Here is a 21,250-nt window from a genome sequence, read left to right on the forward strand (position 1 = left end):
AATTTGATTATGCATAATCCGGGCTTTGTTTTAGAAATCGTTATTCATTAGAGATAAATGAAAATCTTAAAAATTATTTGACAACTTCTTCTCGTGCAGACGATGTTACGGAGTATTTCGATTGACAGATGAATTAGTGAAACGTTGAAGGCAAACAAAATAAGAACTTAAGAAGGTGTGTTATTAGATCTGCCAATTCAATCAGATTCTCTACTAAATACTTAATTCACTACTTCATCATGATGAAAATTTATTTCAACTTCAGTGTTAATCTATGTACCTTAAAACTACACATCAGTATCAGTTCTGGTAACATATAAAATGTTATGATATGTATTTTTTTAAATGTGTATTTGAAATAATACACCATTTTTATTTCTGCTTGCAGGGAATAATAACTGTTCAGAGATTCATCAGTTCAAATGTCAATGAGGTAATGTTGCACTGAAAAGAAAGTTAAGTTATTGTAAAGGCATGTCACTTTGAAATGGACTTGTGGTTTGCAGTCTGTTTTCGATCAGCATTGCTGATCCAAACATGGTGCATATTTCCCACTGATGGTGCATATTTCCCCGAGTGGTATAGAGGATACAATTTTTTTCTATGAAAATGTTTAGCTTACACAAATGTCTTTCTCTCAATAGGGCTATCTGCTTGGCGAGAAGGAATCAAAACACGTAAATTGATTTGATGGCAGATGGCTGTTTTTCAGAATAATATGTATATGGACTATTGGAGACCATGGGAACAAGTTAGTATACAGTTTTTGAATCATGATCATGTGTTATTAACTAAGAATTCGAAATTTAGTTAAGTATCACCAATGTGGTTGTGAGATTCAAAAAAGAAGCCTTTTTTGTTTGGAGATTTTATAGTTTTTAAGGGGTAGGTGCAACTGAATTCGATTCCTAATACAAGTAGCTTACGATTCGTTCAACTCCTCCCCCGTTGTGCGTTATCAGGCGGGCACACATGTGCGCCGCCAATAGCGTCACTCCAAATAGGTAGAACTGGGTTTAAATACCAGTCGTCCCAATGCTTGATATTAACAGTTGAACTGCAGAACTGTAGTTGAACTTATCTCGATTGATAGCTGCTCGTTGTTGTAAGATGTTATTGCAATTGCAATTATTGTTATTCATATAGCATGCACTTCACTTAATATTTCTTGTTTTCTTAAAGGGAGGAAATGGAAATGAAAGCAGCGACAATTCTGACTGTCCTTTGGTCCTTCTGCTGGATGATCCAAGGCATCGAAGGCAACCCCGTTCGACCATCAGAAATGAGACAATCGGCGGGATACGGACCCCCACTGACTGAAGCTGAACTCAATTGCATACCAGTGTACGCTAAATCCGGTAAGAAACTGACTTTCAAGTGTATTTGATTAATCGTCAGTTATTTATGCCTTTAACTTTGCTGATTTTTACCTTGCCTTGCTTAGCAACGTACCGAAATAATTCGGAGGGAAATGATATCATACCGTTTCCGTTTGCCAGTAAAAATGCCTATTTGGGAAACAAATGGCCCAATCCTTCCCAAATCCCCTATGAAATCGACTCCACATTTGGTAACTTTTAATTTGATACAACACAGCAATAACAGATTTGCCAGACTAAGCCTCTTTTCCCTGTACGAATTAGATGCGAAAGGTCGGTGTGCGATTGGCAATGCCATGAACGCATATCACAAGAACACTTGCATCCGATTTGTACCGCGAACGAATGAAGTCGACTACGTTCAGATCAGGAGATTGGACATTACCGGGTAAGTAAACACAATAGAGGATGGTGGTTCAAATTTTATTTAATTAGCGCAACATAGGCTACGCAATTATGCTACTGCTCTTATTCTGTACTTTCGTCAATTTTTTTTTTCTATCAACATAGTTGGAGCTGTAATTCAATGGGACTCGGTTACTATCAAAACTATGGAGCCCACCAGGTCAACTTGGCTCCGGCCTGTTACGCCTCGCAAACGGGCACCACGATGCACGAGCTTATGCATCGCGTCGGCTTTCATCACGAGCACACTCGCCCTGATCGCGACAATTATGTCAATGTTATTTGGGCAAACATTGATTCGAGTGAGTTTTACTTTGCCATTTGCTGAAATAGTGGAGAGAAAAAAATGACAACTTTTCTTATTTATTTTTTTAAGGTTGGCAGTCACAGTATGCTATTGCAACTGGTTCAGACCTAATCCTGAGTTACGACTACGGTAAGTTTAATCATCATGTACATACCTTTTAATCACTAAATATTCGTGAGCAATTTGCACAATCGACAAAATAATGCCTTTTATTTGGTTGCCTAAAGACGTGGTATGACTAATTTTTTTAAGTAGGCTACTCGTATATAAGGATTGGCTTGCGTCAACAGTACATTCTTTAATTTTGCGTGTGCACAGGTTCCGTGATGCACTACGGATTGGGAACTGAAATGACAACAAAACAAAATCTGAAACGTGCCCTTGTAGGACAGCGATATGGTTTTAGTAAGGTGGGTGTCAAAAAAATATGTAATCCTATTGCTATGACGTGTACCAAGTGAATAATTACTTGGTTATTTACGCTTTGTCTCTAATTGTTTGATTCTTGTTTCGTTTCCCATTCAGCTGGATGTTATGAAACTCAACCGGATGTACTGTAAGCTCTAAACAGCGGCTTCATTGCTTGCTGCAACGGTATAATAATCCTGATTGAAGACATCGCCATTCACGTATTATTTCTAAATATCTATCCGTTGTGCATGTTTTGTTAACAATGACGTACACAGTTTTATGCATTCACAATTTTACCATGTTTTGGTGCAGGGTACTTGCACGTTTCAGTTGGGATCTTTCCTGCCTTATAGGCGCACATTCCAAACGTATCTGTAATACATGATCGAAGTGGTTGGCTGCACTTGATAGCATGTATATAATTAGTTGTTAATTTTGGGAGAAGCAAAACACCGCAACACAAAACCACCCCCTTTTATTAGGTCACCAATCACTGAATCAGCACAATTAACTTTGGTGATCAAGCAAAAGCTTTAATTTTCAATATTGGATCGATTGGCTTTTTAAAATTGGCGTCACAAATCGATTTTTTTTTTAATATTTGAAAACATACAAACTTATAAGACCAATTTTTAGAATCCAATCAATCATTCATCCATTCATTATTTGAGAACAAAAGAATTCATTCAGGAAATGTGTTTCTTTGGGTAACCTCATGTAATACTTGACAGTTTATGATGTAATCTCAGTTTCATATCAAAAGAAAACTCGGTTAACTATTCGACAATGACTTTTCACAAGCGCAATCCTCTATAACAGAAACCATTTGATGGAAAAGATCAGCCACAATCGAAATTGTCGAGCTTTTCCAAACCTCTGGCAGGAGGCAACTCATCGTTTCGATCCTTAAAAAAAAAGCTGAGCGAGTTGTTTTCGACGTTTTTTTCTCACTTGGTGTCGTTTTAACTTTTAGTTAGGTAAAACATTTCATTTGTTTGAATTTTGGAATTTTCAACATGAATGGTTTGACCGCTAGATGGTGGGTAGCTCGAGTGGATTTTCGGGGGAGGGGGTTACAGGTTCGTCTGCTGACTGCTCGACCAATTTTGTTATCTTGTGGAAAGAAATGGATTTTAGTACTTGAAATATGTAGGGCAACTGGCAAGTAAGTTACTATTATTATTTTTATTTTATTTTACTATTCTGAGAAAGTTGTGAATAGAAAAATAACCCAAAGAATTCATGTATTGAATTGATGACGTTCTTTGTACTTTAGCAGATCTGCATAGTTTACTCTAGGTCGTGCTTTAGCCTTGCACAAGTGAGTGTAAACAAGAGGGCGCTAATTTATTATCAACGTAGAAAAATGTGGCGAGAGTATAAAGGATGACCCATTTCAGCATTGGATATTTAGAACCTCCAAATCTCCTGTATAGAATGAAATGGATTCTGATTCTCTTTCTTCTGGCTGTCGCTGTGGTAAGTTGTTTCTACAGTTGCTCTTTGATGTCAAACTGTCTCCATTCATTCCAAATATTCTGTTGTTCAATTCCAACTACTACTAAGAAAGAAGGCGGCCTTGAAACTCCGACTAGACGATGACGACCAACAAGAAACCAACGTCGACCAGTACCCACTGCTGTATAGGTTACTGATGGTGTCCAGTCTCACCACTTTATTAGTGACTACGGGAATCATGACAGGAGATGCTTCTAAGTCACCAGCATAGTCGTGCCAGTAAGAAAGAGAAATCCGGTTGGCATTCACCACCTTCACTTTAGAGACTGGTTACGCTTCTATATTGATGTAAGTAATGCAACGATTTTGATTAATATGCAAAGACCATTGTACTGTACTTGATAGAATGATGACATAACTTCTCTGACTGCCGACAGAAAGACGCATTGATTGCCCTGGGAAACAACCAACTTGATGGCTACGTGATGTGTTGTCAATTCAAGTAATTAATCGAACGCCACAACATATAATTGGCTGGCTAATTGCACTGATGGGATGGACTGACGGTATAGGCTTTCCACCATAATTCTTTGTTTTTATTGTTAATGTTCTGTATTTATTCCAAGGTGAATGCTGACCGTCCAACGCTGCTGGGCGTGCTGCTAGACAAGATGCTGGACGAGATCCTGGACGAGCTGCTGGGCGAGATACTGGACGAGCTGCTGGGCGAGATCCTGGACGAGATTCTGGAGGAATTTCAACTTGAATTTACAGCAGGTGTTGCCAATCTACCAGGGATGGACCGAAAAATGAAAAAGTAAACGAGATAATTGTTATAGATTTAGAATAGGACTCGTAATCGTTTGAGTTTGAATTTCTTATTTCCTATTACCTCCAGGGCGCCTTTCAAAGGATCAGAAATGTCTTCACTTTGCTCCCGGATATCTTGCTTTACGCCGTGTAGCACATTCTGCCCGCTGTTGTCCAAGGAGTTTGGAAAATTTGCCGCCAAGTGAAGTGGAGTGACACCATTTTCATCAGCGACGTAGGGGTCAGCTCCTTTTGATAACAGGAAGCGAGCGGCAGTCGCGTTGGATGTTGCCAGTGCGAAATGAAGGACAGTCAATCCAAATTTGCCACCTTCATTGATGTCAACTTTGTCGCTTGCCAGAAGTAAGTCGAAAATTTCGTTTGCTTTTTCTTGTGTCGCTGCCACTTGAAACGGAGTGAGACCTTTGTTGTTGCGTCTGCTGGGATCGGCTCCTATTTCCAGCAAACGTCTAACCCAATTCACCCTGTTGGGTTAACACCCATCGAGCAAAAATCGAAAGAGCTCAGAGTCCGATATTTCGTGCTTATCTCCAACAGGTTTGTTATCGGCGTCGGGACACGTAGAACAACTTTTGCCGGGACTCGCCAACCAAATATTGCCCCATACCTGGAATACGTTTAGTGATGTTTTCCTTATTCACAGTCACGAATGTTTTCAAGTCGAAATTAGTTTTCCTTTATTCGCTGCTTCGACTTTTCGGTGGGTTCGAGTGCACTGGTGCGTGATGTATCCGTTAGTGTTGAATCAACCGAAACGGACTGATATGAATTTCCTCACTTTTATCGCCAAGGGCCCCTTAGCGCGCCACCTGTGTGCGTGGTCTCATTTGTCGTATCTTGTTTGTCCTTTGATTACGTCATCCCCCGCCGTCAGCCCACCCAATGTCTCTTCCAAATTCATGGCTATTTCAGTTTTCTTTATTCATATCATTTTCTTTTGATTATGACGACTCTGTTTCTATTTTTCAGCTTTTTCGCCCGTCCCGACCCAACCGAAGGAGGTGGAAAATCCATCGCTGGAACAACCGGAACAACAACAACAGCAATCGATACAGCCGTTGCAGACGAGCCGGAGCGATTCGAGTCTGAACGGGGAACGTTCGAAATGATTAGCGAGTCGGAAAATGAGGGAGAGCAGCAGCAGACGCCAAAGGCTAACGTGGTGGCCCCTTTCGTCAGCCGACAGCCGGGCAAGAAATTCCGCCACGTCCTGGAAAAAGGTTTGAATTATTTAAATCTCAAAAACTGGACGGATTGGATTTGCTTAAATTTAAGCCTGGGGGAGCGGGGCAATTTAAAATATCGCAGACTGATGTCAGGTGTGTAGACTGTAGATGATTTCTAAATTAGATTTTAAAACGGCAGTCATGTTTTAGCAGATGATGTTTATTCAATCGAAAAAAAAACTTCTCAGACTGCCTTTTTGCGACGCCCCACAGTCCATCACACACACAAGAAATGAAAAGAAAAGTTACAAATCAATATTTGACCGTGTGCGCGTAGCACTGAGATTTTGTGTTTGAATCATCAATTTGTGTGGAACAGGCAATTTGCGACGACCAAGATTAGTTTCTCTGACTTTCTTTTACTACCAAACAAGTTAAATAGTTTCACTTCTTTTTTATTCGTAACAGATTATCCTCGAATGGCAACCTGGATTGTTTTCAACCGCCCAGGCGAATGGATACTAGTTTAAACATTGGAATTCCGCCATTTTATCGCTCGTTTTTTCTTTTTGGAGGATGAAGACAGTTCCCATACAGGCACTGGTAAAATTTCTCTCTACTTTCATTTTATCATTCAATTGACGTTGAAGATTTTACTTATTGACCCACTCTCTCAGATCGCAACGGCAGCGAATCGTTGGCGACAGTCGAGTCCTATTCTGTTCCACCCCGAGGTATAGAATACTGTTCTGTTGTTGCTGTTGTAAGTTCTACTGTTCATTGCAGCAGCTTGCTTGTTTTACTCTCTGCCTGTTTGACATTGGTGTCTCCATTGTCTCACTTCACTTTTAGGTTATACTCCGGATTTTGAAGCCCTCATCAGATCCAATTCTTTGCTGCCACTTCAAAGGTTGCGGTTACCACCGTAACGATTTCTAATTTAAGATAATCTGAAAATTGATTGATTTGAGGTAATGCTTGCTGTCGCTGCAATCTTACATGGGAATTTGTTACTTTTAAATAAGTCTCCATTCTACTTTCAGGTGAATCCTTCGCCGCTGTTTAATAGCCTTTATCCATTCGTGAAACTGAAGAGAGATTGCGGAAATTCAAGACGCATCAATAAGTTATTTTGTTGTAGATAAATTACAAGTGCATATCTGGGCTCCCTTCTTTTCTGTGGCCCCGTTTCCCTAATAACTAACCACTAACCAACGCCCGCCGGTGGTCACTCACCCGCTGTGAAACCAGGAGGAGGGGAGGGCTCTGGTCGAACGGGGACTTGGAAGGCGCATGATCCGATGAAAACTTTTGGAGGGTCATGTGTCTAACCCGGAAGCCTAGTATGACTACATCTCCCCAGTAAAACTTGCCTCGTACTTCTCTCTTCTTCTCGGTCCAGATAAATATCTCTGGGGGCCGTAGACATGTCCTATAACAGCATGTGCGAGTTAAACAAAGCAACCCACTACCCAATGAAACAAATAGCCATGGTTTATTTTTTGTGGAAATCTCCGTCAGTCAAGTTACAAAGACGATGCAGATTTCCGCAAAACTCATCCATCGCTTTTTGTCTCATTGCCGCAGCGGTGGTGGCGGGTTGCGTTTAAACTCGTGCAGTAGTAAACCGTCTTGAACCGGACGCTCTGTCTATTGAATTTTTTGAACATTTTAAAAGAAAAATAAAATTTGGTTCATATAGTGTATTCTTTTTTATTATTACAGATATTACATGGATAAGGTTTAACATTGGTTTGTAGGGTTAAGGGTTGCCTGGGTTGGTAGGTGAATGTTTTCGGGGTTTGAAGGATTTGGAAGGTATATGTTTGTGGGGTTAGGAGATTAATTGGTAATTTGGTAGGTATACATTTGTAGGGTTATAGATTAACTGAATTTTTATCCACACTTGAAATATCCCCCCTCCAACATCCACCACTTCACTTTCCCAACCCCAAAAACAATGTTATTTGTTTGACATAACCATCCCATATTTGTTTTTGTTGCTTCTGAACTTGTAAACGGTAAACTGCAATAGTCACGATGACAATTTAACAAAATATGATGCAACTTCGTTAACACAACATCAGAACGGCCAATTGAACTTGATGTAGAAAGATCTTTCACCAGCATAGGCTTCAACAACGTGCCACATCGGACAGCAACAACGCGAACATAAAAAACTGAACCTATAACCAAAATGAAATGAATTAATCCAGAGGAATAAATGTCACTTTACGTTATTTACAAGAGTTAAATCCCTCAGCTGGCTGCATCAAATCCATGTGTACGTTGGGCAGCAACAAAGAAGGTCATACTTTTACTAGACTGATAATCCTATTTATTAAAACAAACTCAATTACTATCAACTATCAAGGAAACAATGTGACTTAAATAAGTTAAATTACAAAAACAAAAATGACATAAGTTAAAGTCCATCCTTCAGAATAAAAGTTGCAAAAGAAACTACAGCTAGCAAGCATTTACAAGGTAGCCAACTGAAAATTCTACAACAAATAAGTTAAGAGATAGTCACCGACTAACTAAGTCTGTAGTCTCACAGTTAGAAAGTTGAACATATTTACCTAAATAGTTCTGAAGTGTTTCTTACAAAACGTACAGCTGGTACAGGAAAAAGAGGAATTTATCCTTGGCATGGTTGTCCAATATCAAAGAGCTCAATTTCACCTACATGAGGGGAGAAAAGAGTTACTTTTATAACAGAAAATCAAATGCGGTTTTGTTTTTCTTCTATTCAGACCTGGAGTGTTACAATTCTGGCTCGGGCATCACTCAATGAAGGGAAAGAATTGAGGTAAACACTAGTTGTCATCGAATGATTTTCAATCGTTGATATCCAACTCTTACAGCACTCTGTGCAGAACTCTACAAACAAATAATGGTTAAAGCTTTATTAAATTAAAATATCTATTATACTGCAGGGTTCTCACTTTTCAATGCTTGGCATCGTCTCTCAATAGTGGGTGGTGTCAAGTGAAGAAAGTTGGGGATCTTCATCAACTCTGCATTGGCAAATTTACCGGGTAGTGTTGCCCCCGGAACAACCCAGCCCTGATATAAGGGCAGCAGGACACTTAGCTGGATGAAAAGACCTCTGGCAACTGGCCTGACTGAGGGCCAATCTTGATCAAAAGCGCGTTAAGTTGGAACGCGAACTGCTGCTCTCTTGTATACTTTACGTCCGTAAGATCTCATATTAAACGACTTGTTTGCACTCAGATCCAGCGAACGGAATTCGTCATCTAATAAATTTTAACAGAAAGCAGGTTACAGCACATGCCATTCACGTGTAAATAATCTAATGATACTAAGTGTGAAGTTTAAATAAACTGGTACAATATATATGCAATTAACTGAGGTCATTTATTTAAACTATTCCAAGTATGTCATACAATATCTGTCTTTTGGCACTTACAGTCTGTTCGGGAGAGAGATCACAGTAAGAGTGGAGATAAGAACTTCTTGACATAAGTCACACAGAATAATAGAGTAGAGGGAGTTGATGCTAAACAGTCAAGATAGGAAGTTACCCTCTTGACTGATAGATGGCGTAGTTTGCTATTCTTACACTTTCCCTCAAACACGACATGCATATGAGACAAGAGGTAGTGTAAACGGGATAACGGGTTTGAAAAAACTTTCCCTCAAACATGACATCAGCATGGAGAGGATATGTTAGGAAAAATGAAGACAACCGATTATGACATGATTAACGAGTTTGCCATTGCCCTCTTGACTGCAAGATGGCGTAGTTTGCTATTCTTATACTTTCCCTCAAACACGACATACATATGAAACAAGAAGTAGTATAAACGGGATACCGGATTTGAAAAAAGAAAAAAAAACTTTCCCTTGATATGTGGTCTGTGGGCTGCATGTTTGCTGGTAACGTTGCTGTCCTATTCAATTTTGTGATCAGTATTTCATCTGTTTAGAACTTGCCGGCGCGGGGCGACACCTTTTTCCTGGAGGCGATATTGACGACCAACTCAAAACGGATATTCAAGTTACTTGGTACGGAATTCTACAGTGGTTTACGGAGGGCAACCATATATCTATTAAATTAATCGATAGGAACTCCAAACGAAAAAGTTTGGCCTGGTATATCTCAACTGCCAGACTACAAGCCATTACCCATCTATCAACCAGCAAGTAGCTTCGCGCACGTTGTTCCAAAGATGAGTCCCAAAGGCAGAGATTTACTTCAGGAATTGACTACAATTATGATATTTCTCAAGATTTTTTTTTTGACTTCCCTTTTGAATTCCATAGAAATTATTACTGTGCAATCCTGCTCTTCGGATTTCTGCAGATGACGCGATGGCGCATTACTATTTGCCGATTTACCTTCAAGTATAAAGCATCTATGTGAAGTTTAAATAAGCTACTAGTATGTTAAAAAATGTTACTTTTCAGCATTATTAATAGATCAAAGATAAAAAAAATAAAAAAAAATTAAGGAATTACTCAAATCCCCGATGACATAAACGGTAAAATTTAAATTTAATACCTCTGCTGATAGAGCGTGAATTTCGGGCGAAACACCAACAGTAGCGTAGTTGTCCGATACAGAAAAATTATTGACGGAAGAAACTTTGCCACTTTGATTTTCATGGAATGGAAAATTAAAATCTTGAGGTTGCAGGACGTGGCAGATGGTGAATCTTGAATTATCATGGATTTTAACACACTAAATATGACTGCAAACCATCCTCGTTGAAGCAGAGATTTTTGGGTTGAGACTTAGTATATGATGTAGACACTCGAGGCCTTTCTTCTGGTAATCAAACAGGAAATCCTTGTTCGAAGTGGCTTCGATCGTTGATAACTTTGACGGGTGGAAGGAGAACTTTCCTGGCTATTTCAGCTACTTCACCCATCGCTGATCGCTCACATTGATTTTGCAAAATGTAAAATTTAAAGTCCTTGAAGAAGAAAAAAAACGGCTTGAGGATGCCAATCGTCCAACACAATTCATAACCATTCGATTTAAAGGATTTTAAATTGAACTTTTGTAACTTTATTGATTTAGTAAGTGCAAAAGTAACGAAATTGGGAACAAGTTTGAACTGACCACTTGAAAAGAAAAAAGTGACAGCATGAGCAGACGCAATATTGCAGACGAAAATATTTCGCCATCTAGCGTTGGAAATTGCAAGTTTCAAACGGAAACTGTCAAGATTGATCCTGCCGGCGTCTGCCATAACAATAAAAAAAAGTTCGCTTTGTTGTGAGTGCGACTGCGAGAGTGTTTTAATTAATTTTGTTTTAAGTTCATTAAGAGTTTCCCGAGAATCAACAGGATTTCTTGTTCTATAATGCAGAAGTATGAAAAATTAGAAAGAATTGGCGAAGGTAATTTTCCGTACATGTTTGTTTTCCAACCGACACCAAGGATTAAAAGCATACAGACGTTTCACATGTGTGTAGTGAAATTAGCAATGATTTAATCTCCATCACTTTTCTTGCATTTCAATAGGCACATATGGAACTGTGTTTAAGGCCAAGAATAGAGAAAATCAGGGGATTGTGGCTCTGAAACGTGTCAGGCTTGTAAGTATATCACACATTTCTTTACATATGATATAAACTAACGGTTTTTATTGAAAAAAAGTTCAATAATAGGATGATGATGCTGAAATATTTGCATTTAGCAAACGACTTGGAGAAAATTTCAATGAAGCTACACTACGAACAGCATTAACACACAAGTCGTATGTTGAGAGGGAAAAATGCCAGATTGTCAGATATGGGAGTGGATTCCCATTTACAGATTCAAAACAATGAAGAACTTGCTGTAGCAGGTGGTGAAATGATAAGCAAATTTACCAATGGTTATTTCAGAGCAGTATTCACACGAGTCCCAGAAGAACTCATCATGTATGATTCTTATTCTATTCTCCCAAATGTGTGATTATGCTTAACTGTGAATTGGATGTTTTGTGTTTAGGGCAATGCATGACTTTCTGACTTTTACTTCAAATTTAGAAACAGTTGGCAAACATATTGGGCTTGGTGACTTGATGCTTTGCTCAGTAAGTTTCTCTTGAAATAGTCTTTACTTTTAAAATGTTTTCATAATCTAAATTCCTTGTTTAGGATTTTCCCTGTGAATCAGAAACCTATGTCAAGTCCCTCATGAAGCAGTTGTAGCTGCTTTGGCTGAAAGTTCAGGAGAAGAGAGGGCCAGGATTTTTGTTCAAGATCTGGTTGTTACACAATTGTATGGCTTAGATATAAATGAATTATGGAACCCTGCAGATCCTGTGGGAAATTTGACAGACATTCTTAAGTGTGAGTTTTTCTTTCATTAGCACAATTTTGTACACTTTTTATACTAAGCACATTTCTAAATAATCAACAGGTTCGATTGCGTGATGTCCTCCACAGTGATACAAAGTTTACCCTAGTATTTGAGCACTGTGACCAGGATTTGAAGAAATACTTTGATAGACAGTGAGCAAGTCCAATCACTGATGTAAGATACCCATTTTGTTTACAAGAATTTGCTGTAAATTAATTTTCTCAATTGTTTGAAGGTATCAACTTTTAAGAGGTCTTGCATTCTGCCACAGTAAAAGTGTTTTGCACAGAGATCTCAAACCTCAAAACTTGTTGATTAATAAGGTAATGTTAAAGTTTTGGGGGCATTTTTTTTGGCTTACTCATATGATATTATAACCCTTTTTTTTTTTTTTTTTTTTTTTTTTTTTTTTTTTAACTACAGAGACACTTGTAAAGAACTGTGATTTGCATCACCAGATGAGCCTCTTGTTTTCTCAAAGTTTTCTAATTCAATCACTGGACCCTTTTGACTCAATAAAGAATCCTGACATTTCAAAGGTTGAACTGTACACAAATTTTCATGTCTGCACTCAGTCTTTCAAGAATTTTTAATAATTTAAGTGTTTCTATTTACTTTGACAGGAGGTATTTTGGGAAGCCGAACTGGCCGTTGTTTTGGGGAAAAAAGGAAAGAATATTGAATTTAGTTAAGCAAAAGATTACGTTTTCGGCTACACAGTTGCGAACGACTTGACTGCACTCGACTGGCACAAGGAAAAAAAAACGGTGGTCGGTGGCTACTCGGGAAAACAATGGATGGCTTCTGTCCCATAGGGCCAGACATCCTTACAGCTGACAAAGTTCCCGACCCACATAACTTGAAAATTTCATGTAGCGTCAATGGCCATATCAAACAAACAAGCAACACCAATCAGCTCATTCACGGAGTCTTTGACTGCATATCCTTTTTGTCAAATTATGTAACATTATTAACATGATGTCACCAATCTCATGTTAATATGTTGACAACCACCAGGTTTTGCACACTGCTTCCTGGTGATATAATTTTAACTGGAACACTCAGGATCTGGTGGATTTGCTAAAACCTTCACAATTCTTACAGGTGCATTTCGTATTTTTGTTACCCATTAAGAAGCATTCCTAAGACTTTCTTTCGACAACAAAAAATTTAAAGGAAGGAGACGTCGTGGAATGCGAAATTGAACAATTAGGAAAGATCCGAAACCAGATTGAATAGTTGTCATCCCGCATTGATTAGTATCCAATACAACAAGAAACTTCAAATTGTGTTTCGCTTACTTCTATCATTCAGCTTTCTTTCCTCTTCCGATAGTTTGGCTGTGAGATTAGCCATGGTCAGATCAGCCACTGGTAGACCGCTCCACATCGTCTCGAACACAGCATAACTTGGGGGTAGAGTTTGGATGATTTTGGACACGATTATATCAATAGACTGTGGCTGTCCCACACCTCTAAGCTCCTCTGCCATCTGCCTGAAGACATTGACATGGGTAGTGACCTTATGGTCTGGATTCATCCTGTAGCTGTTGAATTTACCGAGAGGTGATTGGACATTAGATGCTGCAACATCAGCAAACTCAGCCAGTAGCCTTTGCCAAATTTCCTGGGCAGTAACAGAGCCTTGATAGAGCTCTGGTAGGTCGGCTCGATGTTATAATAGATCAATTGTTTAGCTTGCAGATCTTTGGTCACCCAAGTTTCAATCACAAGTCACAGACAGAGGGAATTGTCTGTGCACAGTTAGATCAACGCGTGCTGTACGATCAGTTTTGCTCATTCACATAAGTGACCTGAGACTTGCATTCTGACTGCACAGATGAATTAACATGTGCCTTACAATCAGTTTTTGCTCATTCACATTAGTGACCTGAGACTTGCATTCTGACTGCACGGTTGAAATTAACACGTGCCTTACAATCAGTTTCGCTCATTCACATAAGTGACCTGAGACTTGCATTCTGACTGCACAGATGGATTAACATGTGCCTTACAATCAGTTTTGCTCATTCACATTAGTGACCTGAGACTTGTTTTCTGACTGCACGGTTGAAATTAACACGTGCCTTACAATCAGTTTTTAAATTCGGAGCTGCACAGACTTAGTTAGACTGCCCACATGAGCATGGTTCGACTGGCCACACTGGAAACACAAAGTTTGATATTTAACACGAGAGCACTTTTTGTTAAATGACGAGGCTTGGATTCAGTGCCTAAGACAATGTTCTCTAGTCTCAGCACCTTAAGCTTGAGCATGGTGGCATAGCGAAATTGTGGATTCGTTAGACATACTTTAAGTTACGTAACTCTGGGCCCATAACCTGTGAAGTTTAAATAAACTGGTACAATATATATGCAATTAACTGAGGTCATTTATTTAAACTATTCCAAGTATGTCATACAATATCTGTCTTTTGGCACTTACAGTCTGTTCGGGAGAGAGATCACAGTAAGAGTGGAGATAAGAACTTCTTGACATAAGTCACACAGAATAATAGAGTAGAGGGAGTTGATGCTAAACAGTCAAGATAGGAAGTTACCCTCTTGACTGATAGATGGCGTAGTTTGCTATTCTTACACTAAGCGCCATTTTAAAAAGATGAAAGTTACCATACACTTTTGAATTTCTTCATTTTTGATTCTTTATTTTTGCGAAATGATGTGGGATAATTAGAAATGGGTCTAGTTCTAGTTGACACAAACTGCTGAAATTAAGGGAAAAGGAAAACACGTAGTTTGACTCTTGTTTAGCAGACTAAAATAAATGTTTCATCGCCACCTATGATTCGCATTTACAATTGCATTTACAATTTCTATTGTGGTTTGCTATGCCGCTATGGTGTAAACCGGAACGTTCCGTCCAGTTCAAAGTAAAACGACGTTTTAAACTTTTCTTCTTGTGAAGACGTCGATGTGCAACATTATAAATAACACTACGATATACTTGAAGATGTGCTACTTCAAATTTTACTCGTTGATAAAACTATTTGAAAAGACGCTGAATCTGTTAGTATTCCAAGTGGCATCAATAAACAATAGAAAAATAATTATATCAGAATCTATCACTGAAAAGTGTAAGGCACTACACGTTTTCATCATCTTCTATACAACCGGAAAGGATACTGGTGGTCGTTGGAAAATAAATGGGAGCCCATCGTCTTTGTACTCTTGTAGCAACCAAAGTGTCGTTAAAAACAAGTTTTAAATAAAATAAATATCTTGGCGGGAAATTACCGGTTGGCAGCTGTTTAATTTACTCGCACAACATTATCAATAGGAATGGAGTTTTTCCAGAAGAGCGAAATCTCACACATTAAATCTTTAACAAGCATTGGAGTTGTATCCAACTTATCCGAAAGATCATTGATTCCATGACGGACTTCGCTCAACTTTATGTGAAGATTTTTCATTTCTTTCTGAATATATATAGAAAAAAGAATAAAAATGTAATATTGAACTATCGAGGAAAATAAATTAGGATAATCATTACTTTTTTTATCGACGGATCATTAACGTCCAAGGTTAAACGGAGCAAAGTAACTATGCTGAACGTCCGATAATTTTTTGCCGACTTAACAAATCAACCAATCGATTTACGTCTTTCACCTATTAAAATTATGCTTCTTAGGTCAAATATTAAACCAAGTTTTATTTTAGTTACCGAAACACGGCCGGGAAGGTCAACTTCTTCCAAATTCATGAGATGTTGTATCGCAAAGTAGGCGGCAGACTGCTGAAACATCACTCCACGGCTTGTAGTCGTTGGTATACTGTACGTAATCCGTTGAACAATCGCTGTAGGTTCCAGGTTCTCAATCCAACGCTGCAAAACAAGTTCTTCAATCTTAAAACCAAAAAGATAAGTTGAAGAACTTAAAACAAAACATAATATTGTCACGGGCAGATTCAAATGGCTATTAATACACTTGTTGAATGTGACACTCCAATGCAAATCACTGAGACGCTGGCCGTCGACACTGGCACAGTACGGAACAGTGAATCACACCATCGGTCTACACTATCCTAACTTACTAACTACTCCGATGGTGCCCCTAGTGGGTCTAATCTAACACGAGCAACACACACTTCGATAGAGCGAAACACGCACACACAGGGAAAGAACACGCACAGAAAAGAACAGAGCAAACTAGCTTGCGACCGGACCGGGCAACAGCAGGCGAACTTATCAAGAGAAAGAAAGACGAACCCGGTTTAACTAGCCAGCCAAGCAACCAACACCATCTAGCGGCCACCAGGCAGACACAATAGAAGGAAGGAAACATGATTAGACTACACGAAACAGGCTGAACGTGACAATATAAAAGAAATACCATTTTGAAATTAAGTTCACTCCATTCCTCTACTGTAAAACTTTCAAGTATATGTGATATAATGTCTCTGATTTTGTGAGTTATTAGAAAAGTGTCTCCAGCTATAAAATTGGCCATGTAAAGATTTAGCAAAAGGTTGCACATTCCAATTTTCTCGTTCTCGGAAAAATAGGGATTTACACATTGAAACTGAAGAGACAATATTTTCTCCAAATAGAAAGCGAGGGTAAGGGACATGATGTTTTTCCGAATCGAAACTGTTCATGGAAAATTTCCGGAATGGGCGAGGAAAAGAAATGTCCAAAGCCGCAGGCCAAAGCTTACTTAGAACAGTACCAAAATTCATCAGGACTATAAGTAAATCAGGCACTTCAATAGCACAGAATTGTTGAGTTTTAACTGATATTTTTTCTGAAAGAATCTTAAGACACACTTCTGCCACATCTTTGCTTGTTGTCACTGACATTAGAAAGAACAAATATCACATGATAATTTGCAGGTTTTCAGTGATCGTTGTAATTGATTGCCCTAAAACAAAATGAGAAACAATCAGTTAGAGCCACAAGTTTGGAACATCTTCAATACACAGATCTTTATCAAGCCAAGAATAGTTTACTTCGTCTAAGGGAATGAATGAAGATGATAATAAGATAAAACAATTCATCAATTGAGAATTTACCTTCTGAATAAAAACGATAAACGTGTGTGTCATAAAAAATATCCAGAACTGTAGCACGATTTAATTCTTCCTGTCTACTACTTTTTGACGAAGCACTCTGGGATGATGATTCAACGAGGATGGAGTCTTTGAGTGAAAATGTGTGTAAGTTTTGTTTTGGGCCCAAACAGAAAATAAGCCTTTATATGTTAACTGACCTGAAAAATTTTGGGTTATGGGCAAACAATCATTGCTTTCTGACGGTAAACCATTGAGCTCCAGTTCGCGTTTTCTTCTTTCATTCCTTTCTGCCAAGATTTGAAGAACATCTAGTCTCTGATTGATAAATTAACCTTTTAAAGCAATGAAATTGCAGACAAAGAGTACGTTACCTTCATTCTGTTTTCCTCGATTAAATCAGATTAAAACTGTTCAAGATTCCAATCTAAACTGACTAGACTGCTAATAAACACATTTTCAAAAATGTGTTTCTTTTTATTAAATCGTCTGACTAATGCAGCACAGTTGACAGTTCAACAATTTAAAACATTTATTTTCAACTTTTTTTCAGACTTCGTTAATTTTTCTTATTCATTACGTTTTATTCTAATTATTTTACATGATATCATTGTGTTTTTTTTACTGTTAATATTTTTCCTTTTCTTTGTTATTGCTTATTGTTAATAAAATGTTTCGACGTCAACGCGTCACCCCCAGAGATAAGGAGATGGGACACTGCCGTGTTAAAGCGGCCATGACACTTTTCCGCGCGCCATCTAGCGGCTAATGCCCTCCCTTCATCGTTAGCAGACGAGTTTCTGTCATCTCGTTTCCCCAACTTAAAACTGGAATGTTAACACGGTGCAGTTCGATATTGAAATAAGAGTTTTTTAAAACACAATTTGGTTTACAGGTTGTTGTATAATATAAGCTTAGTTAACTGGTTGCGGTTAGAAGTTTCTTGCGATACATTTTGGTTGAATACTTTGATATAGGATAAACATCTTACTTTAAGAAACCTCAAAGCGACAGATTTGACCAGGTTTTTGACTTCACATTTTTCTGAATGTGCTGGCAAATGAAGACTAGGAAACATGGCATTAACATCAATAATTGTAAGTACTTTCTGGGTTGACATTGCAATTACATCACATGGAGAAGATTTTAATCCTTGTGACAACAACATTTGGAAGACAGACTCGCATGCAAGTACAATTTTGTACACAGAGTTCGAAGGTATACACATCAATCTGTTCTTTCTTAATTTTTTAATGTTCGCTGCATCTTTATCCAAAGGGTCCTCAGTAGAGTCATATAGTGCTTTTCTGCACATGTTGCAGTCAAATTGACGTTCCATTTTCACAACACAATATCCAGCAATGTATGCAAGACTTTGGTTTGTAAACGCATCATCAATATTTGAAGAATTTAACTCTTCCTCATTACAGAACATCTCCATTTCAATCGCAATCTCTTCCTCCACAGGATTTTGTTCAATTTGACAATTTTGGTCCTCCAATGTGGTTGAAGGAAGAAGTGAACAGTTGGATGATAAAGAAGCTGTCACACCACCACTTTTTATGACGAGAAGCTTTCTCATAATGTACTTCACTTGGATTGCAGTGGGATTGTTATTTAACCCACCCCTTAATCGAATAATGCTAAAGAAATGCTCGAGTGGATCTTGCTGAGTAAGTCTTGTGCATAGACAACTTAAGGAGTTGGATTGAGTTAACACGTCCCAGGCAAGTGCTACAGTAGATATTATTGTGGCTGTAAAGCCAACTGCAACTGCCTTTCGCCTACTAGTACAAACAAGTGTACCCGTAGTGAGTTTCAAAGATGTAAGACATTTTTGGAATCCTAATAATTCTTTTTCTTTTTCTGGCAGGTTTGAAATTGTCAGTGGAGCTTTATCGTTCGTTTGTTTCGGATTCCACGAGTTCAGCATGTCGAACAACTTGTTGAATTTACGACAATACTCCTCTGTGGCCTCACTTCCGACAAACTAGAGAAACGAGTAAATTACAATGGTAAAATAAATCAAACTTGTTTTCGCAACGCAACTAAAAATAATTTTTACCTTTGGGTGTTTTAGTTCGTCGCGTAAATGGCGAAGAGCATCCGCTGTTGAGTTACTCAATACTTGCGCAGCAAGAACTACTTTCATCTTATGTGTACTAATGTCGACGTGGCTTTTTGTTAATTTGTTACCAAGACGAAGGTTCTGGTATTCAAAAAGCTCGGTGATGAACGACCATTTTGCTGGACGAGAAAAGCCAGGTATCACGATTCCTTTCTCTGTTTCTGATAATAAATTCCGTGCTAATTTTAACATATGGCAGGTATCTAACATCACGTGAATGTCTTCATTTGTCTTGGGATGACTGAATGTAGTTTTCATTGGTGCGTACTTGATGCGGTCGGCTACTATTTGCTGAGGAGTCCTCTTCCTTGGCCGTCTTGGAATGTACGTTGGTCGTTTATCTGGAAATTTGATGTTTGCTCCAAGACAATTGACCATCGTCAAATTTGCAGCCAACCCGTCGAAAGTAACTACTTTTACATTTACGTCGAATTCGTGACAGGCAACAATAACATCATTAAGCACTTTTGACTGGCTTAGCCCCGTTAAATGAGTCGTGAAGTAGTAAGCGACGGGAGATCTCCATTTTCCATCCAATCCAACGACGTAGAACACTAATATTTGAGTAGCAAGAAGTTGATGATCTGTTTCTCGACTTGATTGTTTATCATCAGGAAAATCTGTGAATCCCAAATATTTCTTTAATTGTGGATCGTAGCATAACGCCTTCTTAATGGACATCTCATCCACACTCAAAGTTACATCTTTCCCGTGTTTTCCGTCTGCGATGTCTTTTTGTATTTGGGATAATGCGTTTCTTAAAATTCCGGAATTACAACCAACTGGCGCAAGGTAGCGCCGAAGACTCCGGACAGATGGCAAGGTAAAAACCGATCTAATTTTTTCATATGCGGTGTTGGAATAATAACTTAGGTTTATTGCCAGGTCACGGATGAACTTCGAGTATCTGCGTTTCTCCTTCTTCTTTCCAGAATTTAACTTCTCGTTAACATAGAGTTGGTAAGCGGTTTCGGACAGGTCGGTTTTCTTGATGGTGTTTTTGTTAGCTTTCTTTAGATCTTCACATTGCATTTTTGACTTCTTCAACTGCTGCTTCAATATTTTAATTTTACCCTCTTTGACGTTTAGTTCAATGTGGCTCTTGCGCTCACGGGATGCCATTGCGGCCAATTTTCTCTTTTTACCAACATTCACTTGCTTGAGGTAGTCTATTTCACAATTGTGCTTCGCATCTAGTTCACGAATTTCTCTCTTTAGACGGTCAATGTGCTCTTTGTATTCCTGCCTTATACGATTGTTTTCTTCTGTAAGTCTGTTGATGTCATCAATACAGCTATTTCTGTTCGGCGAAAAGTAATCTCTGTCATGTAATGAAGCTTTTTCTGTTGAGTTGATGAAACTCGCAGCACCGTCCACAGCTTCATCAAATTCATAATCTTTTTCAATTGGACTGGTACACTTCTTAGGTGGTGTTTCGGGTGTTTCACAGTTTTTATCTAATCTTGCTCTTTTAATTGGAGTCGTAGATTCAGTGATGAGTTGCCTCCGAACAGAGTGAGAAGAGACCGAGGGGGATGTATTATGTTGACTGTGAGATTCTGCAACCTTGACTGGTGTGTCGAAATTAACGATTTCTAAATCGTCTAGAGGTTCCGCTGCTTCGGGGTTTGCATCCAGATCAATAGGATTAAGTTTGCTGTTTCTTAATCTATTCGATTTGCGCCGAGGTGTCCATGTCATCAAAGACGGATCAAAATGAAGTGAACACAACACAGAATGTTTGGATGGCTTGAAACCAGGCACACAATATTTCAGCCATATAGCAAGTCGCAAAGCGTCACTTGGAAAAGTATGG

The 21,250-nt window shown here is 38.6% G+C and overlaps 1 protein-coding gene, 6 long non-coding RNA genes and 1 pseudogene across 11 annotated transcripts; 6 read left to right on the forward strand and 2 right to left on the reverse strand.

The window, feature by feature from the left end:
- The first annotated feature begins 1,014 nt into the window (after positions 1 to 1,014).
- On the forward strand, positions 1,015 to 2,910 carry LOC124336649 (zinc metalloproteinase nas-4-like). The gene is made up of 8 exons (XM_046790439.1): positions 1,015 to 1,105; positions 1,183 to 1,358; positions 1,445 to 1,570; positions 1,644 to 1,767; positions 1,890 to 2,086; positions 2,161 to 2,220; positions 2,410 to 2,501; positions 2,617 to 2,910. The coding sequence occupies exons 2-8, from the start codon at positions 1,190 to 1,192 to the stop codon at positions 2,656 to 2,658; spliced, it is 810 nt and encodes a 269-aa protein (XP_046646395.1). The 5' UTR covers positions 1,015 to 1,105; positions 1,183 to 1,189; the 3' UTR covers positions 2,659 to 2,910.
- Positions 2,911 to 3,834: 924 nt separating this feature from the next.
- On the forward strand, positions 3,835 to 4,941 carry LOC124338541. 2 transcript variants are annotated; one of them, XR_006917868.1, is made up of 5 exons: positions 3,835 to 3,981; positions 4,069 to 4,308; positions 4,398 to 4,526; positions 4,587 to 4,777; positions 4,859 to 4,941. It is a non-coding gene; the product is annotated as an uncharacterized LOC124338541 (long non-coding RNA). The 2 variants fall into 2 exon arrangements; XR_006917869.1 differs by having other exon boundaries at positions 4,073 to 4,308.
- Positions 4,942 to 5,041: 100 nt separating this feature from the next.
- Positions 5,042 to 7,131, forward strand: LOC124338540. The gene is made up of 6 exons (XR_006917867.1): positions 5,042 to 5,133; positions 5,761 to 6,011; positions 6,426 to 6,560; positions 6,635 to 6,691; positions 6,810 to 6,928; positions 7,001 to 7,131. It is a non-coding gene; the product is annotated as an uncharacterized LOC124338540 (long non-coding RNA).
- Positions 7,132 to 7,957: 826 nt separating this feature from the next.
- LOC124337793 lies at positions 7,958 to 15,103 on the reverse strand (annotated as a pseudogene).
- Positions 11,170 to 11,845, forward strand: LOC124335986. Its single transcript, XR_006916981.1, has 3 exons — positions 11,170 to 11,330; positions 11,455 to 11,528; positions 11,590 to 11,845. It is a non-coding gene; the product is annotated as an uncharacterized LOC124335986 (long non-coding RNA).
- Positions 12,322 to 13,565, forward strand: LOC124335987. The gene is made up of 4 exons (XR_006916982.1): positions 12,322 to 12,453; positions 12,515 to 12,602; positions 12,703 to 13,383; positions 13,456 to 13,565. It is a non-coding gene; the product is annotated as an uncharacterized LOC124335987 (long non-coding RNA).
- A 180-nt stretch (positions 15,104 to 15,283) lies between the features above and the next one.
- LOC124338158 lies at positions 15,284 to 21,011 on the reverse strand. Of its 4 annotated transcripts, XR_006917681.1 has the most exons (9): positions 21,001 to 21,011; positions 17,681 to 17,750; positions 17,507 to 17,624; positions 17,310 to 17,435; positions 16,631 to 17,158; positions 15,961 to 16,143; positions 15,790 to 15,905; positions 15,534 to 15,715; positions 15,284 to 15,466 (listed from the first exon to the last, which is right to left on the reverse strand). It is a non-coding gene; the product is annotated as an uncharacterized LOC124338158 (long non-coding RNA). The 4 variants fall into 4 exon arrangements; XR_006917682.1 differs by lacking the exon at positions 21,001 to 21,011 and having other exon boundaries at positions 15,961 to 16,122; positions 17,681 to 17,811; XR_006917679.1 differs by lacking the exon at positions 21,001 to 21,011 and having other exon boundaries at positions 15,284 to 15,457; positions 17,681 to 17,811.
- LOC124338159 lies at positions 18,474 to 18,885 on the forward strand. Its single transcript, XR_006917683.1, has 3 exons — positions 18,474 to 18,524; positions 18,585 to 18,684; positions 18,774 to 18,885. It is a non-coding gene; the product is annotated as an uncharacterized LOC124338159 (long non-coding RNA).
- Positions 21,012 to 21,250: the final 239 nt, after the last annotated feature.

The sequence above is a fragment of the Daphnia pulicaria genome, chromosome 4, assembly GCF_021234035.1.
Source record: "Daphnia pulicaria isolate SC F1-1A chromosome 4, SC_F0-13Bv2, whole genome shotgun sequence".
Lineage (NCBI taxonomy): Eukaryota > Metazoa > Arthropoda > Branchiopoda > Diplostraca > Daphniidae > Daphnia > Daphnia pulicaria.